Source organism: Alligator sinensis, unplaced genomic scaffold (genome assembly GCF_000455745.1).
Source record: "Alligator sinensis unplaced genomic scaffold, ASM45574v1 scaffold126_1, whole genome shotgun sequence".
In the NCBI taxonomy this organism is placed as follows: Eukaryota; Metazoa; Chordata; order Crocodylia; family Alligatoridae; genus Alligator; species Alligator sinensis.
Genome location: NW_005841842.1, coordinates 4,190,801 through 4,208,142, shown reverse-complemented (window position 1 = coordinate 4,208,142; position 17,342 = coordinate 4,190,801). Strand labels below are relative to the sequence as shown.

Here is a 17,342-nt window from a genome sequence, read left to right as displayed (position 1 = left end):
CCTGCTGAAACTGAGCATTGATTCAGTTTGGCTTTTCTGACTGGAGCTTAAAGATGGTATTGGCAAATGGAAATGGCTCTCAAGGACAGGAAAAATCCTGCTATAAAATAATCTGAAGCCTGTGATAATTTAAAGGAATGTCTTTTGGTTTTCATAATGCCCTTTCTACCTTTGAAATGCTCATGGAATGAGTATTGCCTATCATGTCTCCCTTCTAGTCTTCTGTTGCACCTAGTCTTTCTGAGCACCTTATGTGCTCAGAAACTGACACATTACAAATTATCCGTAATACAATAAGGGTGTTATTCTGAAACTGAACTCAAAAGAAATGTGAGCTATTATAATATAAGGCAACCCACCTCAGGCATGCAATTAGTGAGGAGGGGCTTTCCTTTGGCAAAAGGAAAAACTGAAGCGTGTAGACAGGTAAATCAAAGTAGTAAAAGAGCAAAAATATTAGTCGCATCATTTCAATTCAGTACTTTGGTAATGAAAGTATCTATTTTTCTTCAGGAGTGATATGCCTGATTTCCTTTGCATTGGCTCTGTGCTTTACTCTGAGATCTGGGAGTTATTGGCTCCATGTTTTTGACAGTTATGCAGGTTCCTTGCCTCTACTCATCATTGCTTTCTTTGAAGTAACTGCTGTGGCATATGTCTATGGGATTAAAAGGTATGTTTGAAACAAGTTTGGATTTTTTTTAATTCCTGTATCTTTCTGAATATCACATGGAGAAAAACATGGATGTATTATATTGATCCTTGAAGTACTTATCACCATGATTATGAAAGTGAGTAATTTTTATAGTTTCCTATCTATTCCATTTGTCAACGGGCATATACAATATTCATTAAGGATGCTTAAGATTTATTGGGGGGAAGACGAGGGGGGCCTACACTTAGATACAGTACGAAGAGCCAAGGCCAAATGGTCTCTTAGTTGAGGAAATCCTTATTGCCATGTGGATAGGGAGTGCCTTCATGCTATTGTATATTGGGTATTTAAGGTCATAGTGTATAATTCTGCTTGTTAAAAACTTTACAGTCATCACCAGCTACTCTCCCCAGGGCAGCATCCAAATGCTCAGACTGGGTGCATCTACATGTGCAATTAATTCAAAGCATCTACACGAGATGCTACTGAATAGTAGCCTGATACTACTGTGCATCTCAAACCTCTCAGGAAGAGGAAAGGAAAAAATCACACTGTCTGGGATCCCTACTCAGGCAAATGTACCCTTCTCTGCTGTTCATGGCTCTTAATTACAACCTTAGCTTGTAATTTCCACCCTTTTTAACATTTGTTTTGTTTTATAGTTTTACTCAATGGCATTGGTCACTTGTACTGGGTGATCAAATATGCAGCTGGTATACATCAGCTGTATCCTTAGATCTAACCTAAGGCTATTGTTATTTAAGTAAATTTAGGATAAATTTGTAAGAAGGTATGAATATGAGTGGACACTTGCAGAGAGACCTCAACAAATTGGAGGATTGGAACAAAAGAAATCTCATGAGGCTTAATAAGGACAAGTGCAAAGTCCTGCACTTAGGACTGAATAATTCCATGCACTGCTACAGCCTGGGGACTGACTGGCTGGGCAGAAGCTCTGCAGAAAAGAACCTGGGGGTTACAGTGGAAAATAAGCTGAATATGAACCAGCAGTGTGTGCCCTTGTTGCCAAGAAGGCTAATGGCATACTGGGCTGCATTGGTAGGAATGTTGCCAGCAGATCAAGGGAAATGATTATTCCCCTCTATTCTGCACTGGTGAGGTTACATCTGGAGTACTGTGTGTAGTTTTGGACCCACCCCCCCACTACAGAAAGGATGTGGACAAGTTGGAGAGAGTCCAGCAGAGGGCATTGAAAATGGTTTGGGGGCTGGGGCACATGATATGAGGAAAGACTTAGGGAACTGGGCTTATTTAGTCTAGAGGAGACAGAGAGGGGATTTAACAGCAGCCTTCAAGTACCTGAAGGGGGGTTTGAAAAAGGATGGAGCTAGACTGTTCTCAGTGCTGGCAGATTAACAACATGGAGCAACAGTCCCAAGTTGCAGCAAGGGAAGTTTAGGTTAGATATTAGTAAAACATTGGAACAGGTTACCCAGAGAGGCTATGGACTCTCCATCCCTGGAGGCTTTTATGACCAGGCTAGACAGGGCCTTGGCTGAGATGATCTAGCTGGGAATGGTCCTGCTTTGGGCAGGGGGTTGGACTAGATGACCACTTGAGGTCACTTCCAACCCTAATTTTCTATTATCCTATGAGTTCTTAACATGCAGCAGACAAATTTAGAGGTTTGAAAAATGTAGTTTTAAAAATCAATAAAAATGAGAGAGAGAGAAATAGGAGCCTTGTGGATATGAAAACAACTGTAAACTTTTTTTGTCTCACAGGTTCAGTGATAATATTAAGTGGATGACAGGACGACAACCAAACTTGTACTGGCAGGTGATGTGGAAGATCATCAGCCCTCTACTCATGCTAACTGTTTTTCTGGCTTTTGTTAGTATTCAAGTACAGAAACAACCAACCTACAGTGCCTGGAACCCAGAATATGTATGTTCTCTAATATTTTCAATCTATTTATTTACAAAGAATCAGTGTTAGAGTCTCCTTCTCTTCCTAAATTTCCAAAATTGTATGCACCCAGCTCTCTCCAATATAAAGGAGCCTGAAGCTCTAAAGTCCTACCAGAATTGCATGCTTTTGGTTTCCAAAAATATCTTATAGTGTGGAAAAATTGTCTCATTATGCTCAAAGGTATGAGTTGCAAATGCTGCCATATCTTCTCCATTAATAGTTTTGGACAGAGCACTTTTTCCCACGAGGTTTTATACACACATTGGATTTCTCAGGACTGGGCTAGTAATCCACAGGTTCATTCGGAATACAGTTTCTCTGAGACATTCCAAAAGGAGGTGTCTTGACATGTGATAGTAAGAGATTGCTACAATGAGAAGTTGGAATTTTCAAAGGAATTGAAAAGAGTTTAAATACCCATCTCTCATTTAATTTCAATGAGATTTGAGTGTCTAAATGTTCCTTAGTCTCACAGGTTATAAGGCCAAAAGAAACCATTTGGTCATCTAGTCTGACCTCCTGTACAACATGTGTCACAGAACTTCCCTGAATCTATTCCTGTTTGAACTAAAGCAGATAAATGTTTAGAAAAATATCTCATCTTGATTTAAAAAATGGTCAGTAGTAGAAATTTCACCACAACCTTTCATAAGTCATTATGGTGATTTATTTATTTTCACTGTTAAAAATGTGCCTTATTTTGAGTCTGTGTCTTCTTTGATCTATCAGATCTTGTTATATCTTTGTTAGACTCAAATTTCTGTTCCACATAGGTACTTATAGACTGTGATCAAGTCACCTCTTCCCCTTCAAAATAGATTGAGTTCCTTAATTCTCTCCCTGCAAAGAATGTTCTTTGTCCACAAATCATTCTTGGGGCAGCATTCTCAACCTACAATTTTTCAATTGTTGTTCTTTCTGTTTACAAAGCAAATCATTATGCCTTACATATCTACTAATAACTGCAGCCTTTCTGTCATACTGTAACCTAGTTACCTTAGAGACTGCTAAATAAAAATAACATTACTATTACAAAAAAAAGCCCCCAACCCCCCAAAACCTAGTACAAAATCCCTAAGTATTTGAGAATATTGTCTCAAAAAATGTGCCTGTAAAGGTGTCAGGGCAGATTTCTGTGTGTGTTGTCTTTCAGTAGTTATATTCCAAATCTGCTCAATTGTAAGCTAAATTGGATGTTTCTTTTGTGATCTCATCCTGAGACATAGGGGTATGCCTTCACTGCAGAGTTACCCAGTTTCTTAGGCAGGTGTTTCTCTCAACCCTCCATCCTACTGTCCATCACACAAGCCTTTCAGCCAAGTTTAGTGGCCCATTAAACCCAGGATTGCTTATTCTTGATCTGATAACCCACCAGCTTTGCAGTGAGGACACAAACTGAATCATTCAAGTGCTGATAATCCTGCAGTGCCTTCCCACAATTTCCCCGTGTGCCCAAAAGGACAAACAAGTTCTCCCACAATGCACTGGGTAAGAAACACTGGTTGGCTCAGTTTACTTGAGCAGAAAAAAACTATGGGATATTCCTTCATGAGCTCTAGTGACACAACCAAGTGAATGAAGCACTAGTCATGACATTATAACTTGGGTGTGGCTTACCCGCGTAGGTCAAATTAATCCAAGTGCTGATCCTCTGAGCCCACTGCAGTGAAGGCGCACCCCAGGAATTAAGCAAGGTCTATCCCCTTTCACATAGCATCACCATTAAAAATAGATCAGCAGGCAAAAATGCTACTGAAAGCTGATCTTCAGATTATCTTCTCATTTCTACCTGACCAATTGATTGGCCTTCACTGGATTTCTGGAGCTGTAACTGCTGGGAGGTCAGGTCTGGTCTAATCTAATCTAATCTAATCTAATCCAGGATTTTGTAGCAACTTTAATAATTTGGGATAGGGATCTGGTTTACTTTACCAAAATAGTTAAATTGGCACATATCCTAGTGTGGATGCAGCTATTCCAGTATAAAGGTGCCATATACCAGAAGAACTAAATTTATAATACTTAACTGTAATAGTATAAAAGGTACAATTTGTGTACAATAAACCACTCCCAGAGGACTTTGGCAATTGCTCAAATGGAGCCTGTGGTCCTGATACATGTTGTTACAAAAGCAAACATGTTCTGGTAGCAATTTTTTTTTAGACCTCAAGGAAGCTTTACATCCAGGGTCTCTGTGGTACCTTCCTTGAAATGTTTCCAGTTTCCTGCACATCTAAAGCAGTGGTTCTCATCTTTTTAGACTCAAGGCACCCCTTGTTTGACTTGAGGCCCCTCTCATTTAGCTTGAGGTACTCCTCAAAAAATGCCAGCTCTTACTTCTCTCATTTTTTGACTACAGAAAAATAACAGAGCAATTCTTCTGTTGCAAAGAACTCAGAAAAACCACAATAACTCAAAATGTTTTTAATACTATGGATTCTTATTTAAAATCTCTGCGTTTATCTTGTGAACCATGGGTGTCGGTAGGCATGCCAGGAAAGGCTGCTTTGAGACACTGTAATTACAGCATGTTGGAGCAGACTCAATTGATCAAGTTTGCTGGACTGTGCTAATTACCATGTTTCAGTCTACGGACTGACCAGGAGCAAGGCACTCCTAGACTTGGTTCTGGCCAAAGGGGACGATCTAGTGAGCAACCTGAGGATCGAAGGGAAACTGGGCGACAGTGACCATGATCACTTTCTCCATCCAACGTAAGTTAGGGAAATTGGACAGTAAGGTAGAAATCCTTGATTTTAGGAAAGTTGACTTCCACAAGCTTAGGGGATTGGTTGGTGAGGCCTTGTGGGACCATGGTCTGATGAGGAAGATAGTACAAGAAGAGTGGTTGTTCCTCAAGGAAATGATCCTAAAAGCTCAAAAAGAAATCTATTCCCTTTCATGAGAAAGGCAGCAAAAGGGCTGGGACACCCTCTTGGCTCAACAGGGAAGTCGTGGACCTCCTGAAATTAAAATGAGAAGCTTACAAAGGATGGAAGTCAGGAATAACTACCAAAGAGGAGTATTCGGCAACAGCCCACATCTGTAGGGAGCAGATTAGGGCAGCAAAAACACAAACCAAATACAGATTGGCAACCGGAATCAAGGACAACAAAAAGTCTTTCTTTAGATGTGTAGGAAGTTGGGGAAAAAATAAGGGAAGCATAGGGCCAGTGATGAATGAAATGGGATGGTTGATAACTGATACTCAGGACAAAACCGAACTCCTGAATGAATACTTCATGTCAGTATTCCACCAGTCAAAAGGTATTAGCCTGCTTGACAGGACACAGGAAGATCATGGTGGGGGTAACCACCCCCCATAGTTGATCTTGTAGGGGAGCACCTACAAAAGCTAAATATCTACAAGTCAGCAGGACCACATGAACTACACCCAAGGGTGCTAAAAGAACTGGCCAATGTCATCGTGCAACCGATGGCAAAGTTATTTGAAGACTTGTGGAACTCAGGAGAGGTCCCAGAAAACTGGAAGAAGGCCAACATGGCACCTATCTTTAAGAAAGGGAGAAAGGAGGAGCTGGAAAATTACAGGCCAATCAGTTCGACCTCAATCCCTGGTAAAATCCTCAAGACAATTTTCAAAGAATCCATTACAAACAGGCTAGGAGAAGGCAGTATTCTGAAGGATAGCCAACATGGCTTAATTACAGGCAGGTCATGCCAGACCAACCTCATTTCCTTCTATGATCAGGTTACACGCCACCTGGATGAGGGAAATGAGGTTGATGTCATATACCTGGACTTCAAAAAGATCTTTGATCTGGTCTCCCATGAAGTCCTCATGAAAAAATTGGGAAAATGTGGCCTCAACTACTTTGCAGTCTGTTAGCTAGGTAACTGGCTCCATGGTAGGGCCCAGAGAGTATTGATTGATGGAACTGAGTCACCATGGTGAAGGGTGATCCATGGTATCCCTTAGGGTTCAGTACTCAGACCAGTGCTTTTCAACATGTTCATCAATGATTTGGATTCAGGTATTTAAAGTAAACTAACAAAGTTCCCTGATGACACCAAACTATGGGGCAGTATGGTCATGCTCAAAGGCAGGCTGGTAATACAGGCTGACCTGGACAGGCTTGCAAGGTGGGTGGATCTCAACCAGATGTTGTTTAATACAGAGAAATATAAAGTGCTCCATCTGGGGAGAAATAATCTACAACAGACTTACAGGCTTGGCAGTGCTACGCTTGCTAGCACCACATTGGAACGAGACCTGGGTGTCATGATAGACAACAAAATGAATGTGAGCCAGTAATGTGATGCTGTAGCAGGCAGAGCTAATCAAACAATGGCATGCATCTACCAAGGCATCTCGAGCAAGGCTAAGGATGTCATCCTCCCTCTCTACTCGGCCTTGGTGAGAACAAGAAGACTCAGAGGGGACTTGGTAGCAGTCTATAAGTATATCCAGGACATACATCAGGGCCTTGGGGAATGTCTGTTCACCAAGACCCCCCAGGGGAGGACCAGAAATAATGGGCACAAGCTGATTGAGGATCGCTTCAGGCTAGACATAAGGAAAAACTTCTTTACAAGTCGAGGGCCGAGGGTTTGGAACAGGTTCCCCTCAGAGGTGGTACAGTCATCCACCCTGGCGATCTTCAAAAAATGTGTTGACACCCAGCTTGCTGGGGTCATCTGATCCCAGCAGTCTTTCCTGCCCGAGTGGAAGGGGGCCAGACGCGATGACCTGTAAGGTCCCTTCCAGCCCCTAACAACTATGAAACTAGGGTTTAAATCAGTAGCTGAAGATCACACAAGAGGGACAAAGCAATTTTTAAGATATCAGTAATATAGTCATAGCCATGTATCCAATCGAAGACAGACCTAGAGATGAGCTACATTTTTGGATGACTGGGATATTTGCCAAAAATTGTAGTTTTAGCAAACCTACTTGTCATTTTCTTTTTGCTAAATTGGTGGCTAGTGTGAATGCCTGGAATCATTTGGTCCTCAGTGTGTCTAAGAGAATCTGTTCACATATGAACAACTTAGCTCTCTGGTGTAGACAGGCCCTTTGAAAGGAATAGTAAAGAGCTGCATTACCTAGAAGGATTACACATCCCTGAATTCCTTACTGCACAGAGAGCATGACATAATAGAGAATCCTGCCCCCTCACCCAGCTTCTCTCATCTAGCCTGCAAATTCTTGGGGCAATGTGGGGGCTGCATGCTTGGCCCTGCCTCTGCTCTCATTTGAGGAGCTATTTGCCATGAGGGGTAAGAAGGGGAAGCATTTCACAGGCCCCGGTACACTTTCATTTAATGTTGCAATGGGATCTAAACCCTAATCCCAACAAACGCACCTCCTGCCACGCATGGCAAGAAGACATGATTTTGGGGGTGGGGATCAGATCCTAATTGTGCCATTATGACTTGCCAATGCCGGGGATGCCCAAGGGGAGCAAAGTCAGAGCCAGGTGCCACAGCCCTGCCCACTGGGCCATTAGCTGATTGTCAGTCTGGTTTGAGACCTTGGGCTCTCTGTGGACTGGGGGTGACAACCAACTGATTGTCAACCCCAATCTTGAACAGTCCTGGGCCTGGCTCACCTGGGGCTGTCAGGATAGACAGTCAGCTGATTGTCAAAACCCTGTTCCTAAAAGCTCTGGTCAGGTTGCTGGGCACAGAGGATCAGAGGCTCAAGGCAGGGGGATCCCAATGGTTACCCCTGCCAGAGAGTTTAAAACCTCCATTTGTGGGCTCTAACTAGGCTGCTGGGTATAGGAATGAGGCTCTCAGAGGGGTCACCTCACAACTCTGGCCCAGTTGCTGAGCACTAGGGGTCAAAGTCTCCAAGCAAAGAAGCCCCTGGGCTCCTCTAATCCCCCATACCCAGAAGCCTGGCCAGAGCTGCTGGAAACAAGGTTTAAAATCCCTGGTGGGAGAAGCCCTTTGGCTTCCCCCATCTCACCCAGACTCAGACCAGGCTGACAGTCGGTTAGTTGTTGGCCCTGGCCACATGCTCAATTTCAGGAGTTGTATAAACCAGCCATAAAAATGTTCTACATTATGCATGAAACATTTTTATGGCTCATTTCAATTTTATAGTACCTTGTGTTTTTAATATTTGTTTGCAATAAAGTTTATATGTGAAAACTTGTTGGGTACTAGTTTCGATGAGTGGATGTAGTTGGTGTCATTGGAACTCATAGGCCTAGCATTAGACAGAGAAGATGTAAAGAGTCTGTAATGTAAAGCTATAGGATGACATATCTCACTTATTGTTTCTAACTTCACAGAAAGATTTCCCTGCAAAGGAGGAGAAGCTCTACCCAGGCTGGGTGGTGGCCATTTGTGCGCTGTTGGCAGCCCTTCCTTCCATATTCATCCCTGCAGTAGCACTCTATCATCTGATTAAAAGAGTGGTAGGAAGGCAAAAAAGCAGCATGGACTCAAGCCTATGAAAACATTCACATGGCACCTCAGGAAACTAACAGTGCTTTTTTTATAATGTTTGAAAATGATTGTGCACTCATCTTAATTGAAATAAATAGGCTAAAGTCACTGAATGATATTTTCATCAGTATTTCTCTTTAAATCACTGACTGTATTATGTTTTTGGAAAATTTTCTCTTTCCCCAAATTTGAGTAGGTTACTTTATGCCAGTGCCCCCAGGCACAGCACTGATACAAGTTGGAGACTCCCTTCTGTGTTGGGATGGAGGCATCTATCTGTCAGCCTGACCTGTTATCTTGGGAGGTCTGCTGCTTGCCCGGAACCCAGATCATACCAGAGGGATTACCAAGACTCATCTGGCCCTCTGACTACTACCTCATGCTGCTCATTCATGTGGGCACCAATGATATTGCCAGGGAAGACCCTGAGCAGATTAAAAGTGACTACAGGGCTCTGGGTGCAAGGGTGAAGAGGACAGGGGCTCAGGTAGTGTTCTTTTTTATTCTTCCAGTCAAGGCAAAAGGCCCAGGCAATAGTAGGCCCATCCTGCAGATCAATGCATGGCTGTGCAGGTGATGTCACCAGCAAGGCTTTGACTTCTTTGATCACAGGATATTGTTCCAAGAAGAAGGATTGCTGGGAAGAGATGGAATCCACCAGACAGGCTTGCTAACCTAGTGAGGAGGACTTTAAACTAGGTTCGTCGAAGGGTGGAAACAAAAGCTCTGAGGTCAGTGGGGAAGTGGGTGACCTTGCCAGTAACAAGAGAAGTGGGACAAGTGTGGGTCCCTTCCTGACTAGGGGAGGCAACCTAGTAACAGAAGATGAAGAAAAGGCTGAAATACTCAATGCCTTTTTCACCTCAGTCTTAACAAGCAAGGTCAGCTCCCAGACTACTGCACCTGGCAGCCCAGTCTGGGGAGGAGATGAGCAGCCAACAGTGGCAAAAGGACAGGTTAGGGGCTATTTAGAAAAGCTGGACATATACAAATCCCTGGGGCCGGATGGGATGGACCCAAAGGTGCTGATGGAGTTGGCCAATGTGACTGCAGAGCCACTGGCCATCATTGAAAAATCATGGTGATCTGGAGAGGTCCCGGATGATTGGAAAAGGGCAACTATAGTGCCCATATTTAAGACAGGGAAAAAAAGGAGGATCCAGGGAACTATAGACTGGCCAGCCTCACCTCAGTCCCTGGAAAAATCATGGAGCAGATCCTCAAGAAGTCCATTTCTAAGCACTTGGATGAGAAGAGGGTGATTAGGAAGTCAGCATGGATTCATCAAGGGTAAGTCATGCCTGACCAACGTGATTGCCTTCCATGATGAGAGGACTGGCTCTGTGGATGTGGGGAAACCAGTGGATGTGGTCTATCTTGATTTTAGCAAGACTTTTAATATGGTCTCCCACAACATTATCTCAGGTAAGCTAAGGAAGTATGGGCTGGATAAAAGGACCATCTCCAGCCTCTTCTTAAAGATCCCCAGGGTAGGGGCCAGCACCACCTCCCTTGGAAGTTGGTTCCAGCTCCTAGCCGCCCTGACTGTGAAGTAGTTTTTTCGGATGTCCAATCTGTACCTCCTCTCCATCAACTTGTGCCCATTATTCCTTGTTATGCCAGCAGGGGCTAGGGGAAACAGCGTCTCCCCCAAACCCTTCTGGTTCCCCCTAGTGAGTTTATAGACGGTCACCAGGTCCCCCCTCAGCCTTCTCTTGTGGAGGCTGAATAGGTTCAAGTCCCGCAGTCTCTCACTGTAGGGTCTGCCCTGTTGTCCCCGGATCATGCGGGTGGCCCTCCTCTGGACCCTCTCCATGTTGTCCACATCCCTCCTGAAATGGGGCGCACAGAACTGGACACAATACTCCAGCTGCGGCCTGACCAGCGTCGCATAGAGGGGGAGGATCACCTCCCTGGCTCTACTCGAGATGCACCTGTGGATGCACGACAAGGTCCGGTTAGCCCTGCCAACCATGACCTCGCATTGTCGGCCCATGTTCATCTTGGAGTCAATAATGACACCAAGATCCCTTTCCGCCTCCGTGCTCTCAAGTAGGGAGTTCCCCATCGTATAAGTGTGCTGCTGGTTCCTACTACCCAAGTGCAGCACCCTGCACTTGTCCGTATTGAAACGCATCCTGTTCCTGTCTGCCCACCCCTGTAACCTATCCAGATCCTTCTGCAATCTCTCTCTCCCTGCTAGCGTGCTCACCTCCCCCCAAATTTTGGTGTCATCAGCGAATTTAAACAGGTTGCTCTCCACCCCAACATCAAGATCGCTGATGAAGACATTGAACAGCGCAGGGCCCAGGACCGAGCCCTGAGGGACTCCACTACCCACCTCCCCCCAAGTCGAATATGATCCATCCACCACCACCCTCTGAGTGCGACCCTTCAGCCAATCTGCAATCCATCTGACCGTGTAGGCATCTATGCCACAGTCGCCTAGTTTACTAATTAGGATGGGGTGAGAGACGGTGTCAAAGGCCTTGCTGAAGTCCAGAAAGACTACATCCACCGCGACACCTGTATCCATGGCCTTTGTGACCTGATCATAAAAGGCAATCAGGTTGGTCTGACATGATCTCCCCCTAATAAATCCATGCTGATTGCCCCTGAGCATCATCTCGGATGCCGGCCCATCACAAATGTGCTCCTTGATGATCTTCTCAAAGAGCTTCCCCAGGATTGAGGTAAGACTGACGGGCCTATAATTGCCCGGGTCCTCCCTTTTCCCTTTTTTGAAGATGGGGACCACATTAGCTACCTTCCAATCGTCTGGCACCTGGCCCAAGCACCACGATCGCTCGTAGAGCCGTGCCAGGGGCCCTGCAATAACCCCAGCCAGCTCCCTCAGCACCCTGGAGCTGTAGTAATCAATAGTTTGTTTTGTCTTTAGTATGTTTTGCTAAATAGTCTATACACTTCTGCTTTAAGAATAATTTTTCTTTTTCCCTAGGAGTTCCTTCCAAGAAGCAAAATAAAATTAGTGATTAAAAGAAAAACTGTGCTTTAATTATACCTGATCCTGGGTTTATTTATTCTTACGCTGTCATGCAGTTTTAGCACTTTCAACCCACCCATTCAGCTTTACAGATGTTAAGAAAACTTTGGAAACTTGAAAGGAAATAGGTAACCAAAAACTTTTCTAACTAGATACCATTAAGTTACGGTGGAAGTAGCCCACAGCCTATGTCTCAAATAAATATCTGTTCAGATATCTGCCACTGAAGACAAGCAAACACATTATCGATAAACATACATTGTTGGTGACAAAATGATTAATCTAAGTACCCTAGACTTAATGTAAAGTATTGCTACAGTTTATAAATATATACTGTCTTATGATGACAAATGAATTCTAACTAGGGCTGTCAATTAATCACTGTTAACATGTGTGATGAACATGTTAATTTGTTTTTGCATTAATTTTTGTAACGTGTGTTAATCACTGCTTGTGCTGGAAAAGCAGTCCCTCCCCCCTCACTGCTGCTGGGACACACGCACAGACTCAGCAGCTGGACGCAGGTAAGTGTATGGGGGCCAGGGGTTGTGGGGCCAGGTCTTGGAGACCATCTAGGGTTTGTGTACAGCCAAAATATTTAGAATAAATTGGGATTCTATTTTTATTTAACTGCACAATTAAAATTCTCATTAATGGCAAAAAAAAAATTTAATCTTGTGATTTTTTTTTAACCATTCAACAGCCCTAGTTCTAACCATTTTCTTTTCATATTTAAATACATTTGTGTAGCTTTAATTTTTTTCTTGAATAGAATGCCATACAGTGTTGTTTTAGTAAATCCATCTGTTTGTGTGTGTGTGTGTGTGTGTGTGTGTGTGTGGGGGGGGGAGAGAGACAGAGACTGAAACCAATAGCTTAGATTCATATATATTTTACGATCAGGATCTATTATGTCAATCTAGCCTGATCTCCCAGTTAAAATATAAAACGCCATACAGTATTTTTTGCATTAAATCCATAATTGCTGTTTGAGCTATGGAATAAATTTCAGAAAGAAATCCAGTTTTCTTTTAAAACCTTGCAAGTGATGAAGAAAAATTCATCCCATCCTCAGGTAGGTTACTGAGGTAGGTAGGTAATATAAATCTCAGTATTAAAAAAATGTATCTTCTTTCTAGACTATCTAGTTTCAGCTTCCAACCACTGGGACTCATTGTGCCATTTTTCTACTAGTTTTAAGAGCTATCTAGTCTCAGAAGCTTCTTAATTTCATAATCTTTTTGCTCAACTAAACAGACTGAGCTCTTTCAGCTCAATTCTCTCTCACTGTAACCATGTTTTTCAAACCTATAATATCCCAGTACAGATTGGACTAATGCAATATACAGAGGTAAAATTCACCACTCTGTTCCTGTTCACTGCTTCTTGGTCACAACCATAATACATTAACTGTTTATGCCCCAGCATCTCCCAAAGCATTTACATTGAGTTGCCTGCCCTCTATGAGTGCTAAATTCTTTTCAGAGAGACTACTTTCCAGGATACAGACCTTCAGTCTGTAGGCATGGCATGGATTTGTTGGGCTATATCCACAAGATACTTAAACACTGATATTCAGCATCACAACACCTCACTTACAGGCAGCCAGCCCCTGGGGAAAAAGCCTTGGCCCTGAGTGGGGCACCTGGACTTCCTGTATAACACATGGGTAGAGTTGTGTGCCTCACACTGGGATTCACAATGATCAGCATACAGAACAGCCATCAGAAGCACTGAAGACAAAAGGTGTGGCCTATCTTGGGCCCATCTATTCCACTCTTGACAGCTTACTCAGGAAACCCACTTTGCCCACCTACATTTCTTCATTACCATTTATCCAAAAAATCACATTTATCTAATAAGCCCTTTTTACCATAACAAGATGCAGACTGCCACTACAGTGCACAGCTTCTGTAATGTATGCACCATGCTTAATGGAGATAGACTATTCTCTGTGGCTGTCCGGGGCAAGACTATGAGCAACAGCTTCAGGCTGCAACAGAGGAAATTTAGGTTGGAGATTAGGAGGAATTTTCTGACTATGGGGGTGGTCAAGCACTGAAACAGGCTATCTAGAAAAGCTGTGGAATCTCCATTCCTGAGAATTTTCAGGGGCAGGTTAGGCAGACACTTGGCTAGGATGGTTTAGTCAGAGATGATCCTGCCTTGAACAGGGTGCTAGATTAGATGATATCATGAGGTCCCTTTGAGCCCTACTTTCCTACGACCCCATGATCTTGCATCCTCTGTGATGATTGTACCCTATGCCAGTTCTTAGTTTGTTTCCTATGATTTTCCTTAGGACTGAAGTTGGACTGACTGGCCTAGAGCTACCTGGGTCAACCCATTCACCCTTTTAAAAATATTTGCTTCCTCTTCCCCTGCACTTCTGGAATTTCCCTACTGTATCATTAATGATGAATCCTTAGCCAATTCTTCCAATATTCCTGGGTGCAGGTTATCTAACCCTGCTGAATCTTTAACCATCACAGTTGATGTTTAACACCCTTCTGAGTCCCTGATGGCATAGAAAGCATCTCATTATCACTAAAATGTGAATGCCTCATCCTATTTTTTCCAGTACAGAAATAGCTGTTGAACACTTCCAAGTTTACAGCACCACAGAAATTATACCACCCTTTTAGAGCATCAGCCCTGTACCAATGCCAGGATTTCATTAATTTCAGATATATTTTCTTCCCATTGTCCTTAACCCTACTGGCCATCTCATTGGTATTATCCACCTTTCTCTCTCAATCAGCAGGGTTCCAAATTGCCTGTTGGTATGTATTACTATTACATTTTCATTATTTTTATTACTGCTTTTTATTTCTCCTCTTAACTGGGAAACTGTTTAAACTGAAGTGTGATTCACTTTTATGCTTAAAATTTACCCTGTAATAAGCAAGCAATAGGGAATGACTAAATAAATGTAATCCATATTATCTGGAAGGAGCAAGCATGCCAATGGCTGTCAGGAAAGGAGGATTTGGGATATTATGAGGGAGAATTAAGTTTGTGGCTGAGGCTGGTGTGAAGTTTAAATTTCTGATGATAATCATGGAAGGAAGAGTTAAGTATGGGTACATGAGGGGCATGGCTACACCAACAAGATACTGCAAGAGAAGGATAAGGATTTGCAATGTCAGCTACTGTTCAGTAAGTGCCCATATTCCCAGTAGCAAGCACAAGGCAGTGTAGTTTAGCCCTGTTTAAACAATCCCTTGCTCCTGCAACTAAGCTAATGCAGGCTAGCTCACTTTCACCAAGAAAGAGCATGCACGTTGGGCAATGGTTAGCGTCATAATCAGCATTTTGCCATCATGATTTAAAGCTTACATCTTGCCCCGCCCCCAGTGCTGTGGGCCACACATCTCTGTCTCCCAGAGCACCCAAGCTGCCTGTGCTCAACTTTGGTGCCAGTCCCTGGCCCCACTGCGATGAGTACTGAAGGGATGTGAAAGAAGCAATGAGAGTTGTGGAGGGGATGGGCATACCACCCAGATCCCCTATGCTGCCCCAAAGCAAATTCAACCTCTTGGCAGGTTGAATCCAGCCTGTGGAACATGGATTCCCAATCCTGAGTTTAGGCAGTTCCTTTGGAGCAGAGGTTGTGTGGTAAAGTATGACTTCCTTTCATCTCAATGTATCTGGTTTGTGTGCTTGAGTCTGCACACCTGCTTGGAGGAAGCACTCCAGGTCAGGCTTAGCTCCACATTACAAATTCTGGGTAGTGAATTTTGATTTTCTTGAAGGAAGTGGCAGCTATGAGTAGGACACATGGACAACCAGAAGGTGCTGCTTGGGAACATGCCACCGTCACAGTTGTCAGCTCTGTCTTGCCCATTTGTCTCAATGCGCGTCCCCTTCCCTCTCAAATCCCCTATAGGCAACTACAGCTTCCGTGGCAGCATGGCAGCCTTCAAGGTAATTCCACTAAGCATGGGGATTTTAGAGCATATTGAAAATTAACAGATGATCATGTATGCATGAGTTCATAGAGACTTATATCCATAGAAAACCCCCAATCACACACTCCCAAATTAGCACTGGAGTATCTACACCAGCCCCTCTTGCACCTTTTTGACATTTTCCACATCTGTGGATTTCAAAGCAGTTTATTAAAAAAAATCATCTTGTTCTGGTGGGGGCTGTATCTACAAGACACCTTTAGCCAAATGGGCCCAATGTGCATTAACCCTGCTAGGGTAACTTAGCAGGACTACATTTTTTTTCACCTGATAAACTCAAAGATTACTGCTTTGATTGAAGTTACCCTCTCAGCATCATGCCAGTCCTTAAAAACAGAGCTGTTTAGTGTATGTTTTCTGATGAACACCACCACTTTCAGTCCTGATATAGCACGTATGACTTCCACCCACTTCCACTACATAGAAAACTGGAAAGATACTCTCAAGTCACCTCACCTTCAAAATTCCTTACCTGGAGCATTTCATCTACGCTCTCTTTTTATTCCATGCTCTTTTGGGGGCCAAAGCAGAGAAGAAGAAATTAAGAGGGGCAGGTGATGCTGAGGTAGGGAGAGATCTGAGCTGAACACTAACAAAACTATGGGCAATGGAGTTTGAAAGGGTAGCCCCTTGCAAACATTGCTCAGGCCCTCCCAGCACGCCAAAAGAACTGAAGCACTAATAGGAAATCCTTACCTTTGTTCTGATGTGGTGCCTGGCTCAGAAATAGGACTGATTGTCACCAGGTTTGCATGCCTTTGAGCTTTAGCCTGGCACTCAGCATCATATAAATACAGGATGCCACACGGGCAAAAAGGGAAAGGCGTGATCTGCTCGATGTTCCTGGATGCTTCTCCAGTTAAAAGGGTCAAGCTGCTCATGATAGGCAAATAGCACCTGGGGAAGGCAGGCTCTCATGGACACACTATCCAGGATGGTTTTATGATGTTCAAAGCCTGAACTGGCGTCAGGACTGGTTTTTGGTAATTCACTCTGAACGGTTGGTCATTCACACCTCATGGCTGGAAGAGGTCTATGAAGGGATCATTTATGGGAGAAGCAAATACTAACGTGAAAGTGGGAGCTGTGCAGGTTAAGAGATGCCAGATATGGAACAATGGTTGCTAACTGCTTTGAAGCTGAGCTTCTCAAATCCAGAATCAGTCTCCTTTTCTTTCTTGGAAACGAAAGTAAAGGCACGTAGAACCCTGTCCCTCCCAGATGGATGGGGATATGTTCCACTCTGCCCAGCGACAGCATAAATGATGCTGACTGTTAAAGAACGAACCACTCTTCTACGAATAGATCCTGAAAAGATGCAGGAGAAAGGATTGGGGGGGGGGGGGGGGGGGGGAAAAAA

At 43.6% G+C, this 17,342-nt stretch overlaps 1 protein-coding gene across 3 annotated transcripts in view; it reads left to right on the top strand.

Annotated features, from left to right (window-relative positions):
* Positions 1-9,125, top strand: part of SLC6A18 (solute carrier family 6 member 18) — a 56,455-nt gene extending 47,330 nt beyond the window's left edge. For all 3 annotated transcript variants that reach the window (XM_025205482.1, XM_006015695.2, XM_025205477.1), the window contains 3 exons: positions 514-673; positions 2,401-2,563; positions 8,851-9,125. In XM_025205482.1, coding sequence (XP_025061267.1) covers positions 514-673; positions 2,401-2,563; positions 8,851-9,015 — 488 coding nt within the window. In that variant the 3' untranslated portion in view covers positions 9,016-9,125. The remainder of the gene's footprint in view (positions 1-513; positions 674-2,400; positions 2,564-8,850) is intronic.
* The last annotated feature ends 8,217 nt before the right edge of the window (positions 9,126-17,342 follow it).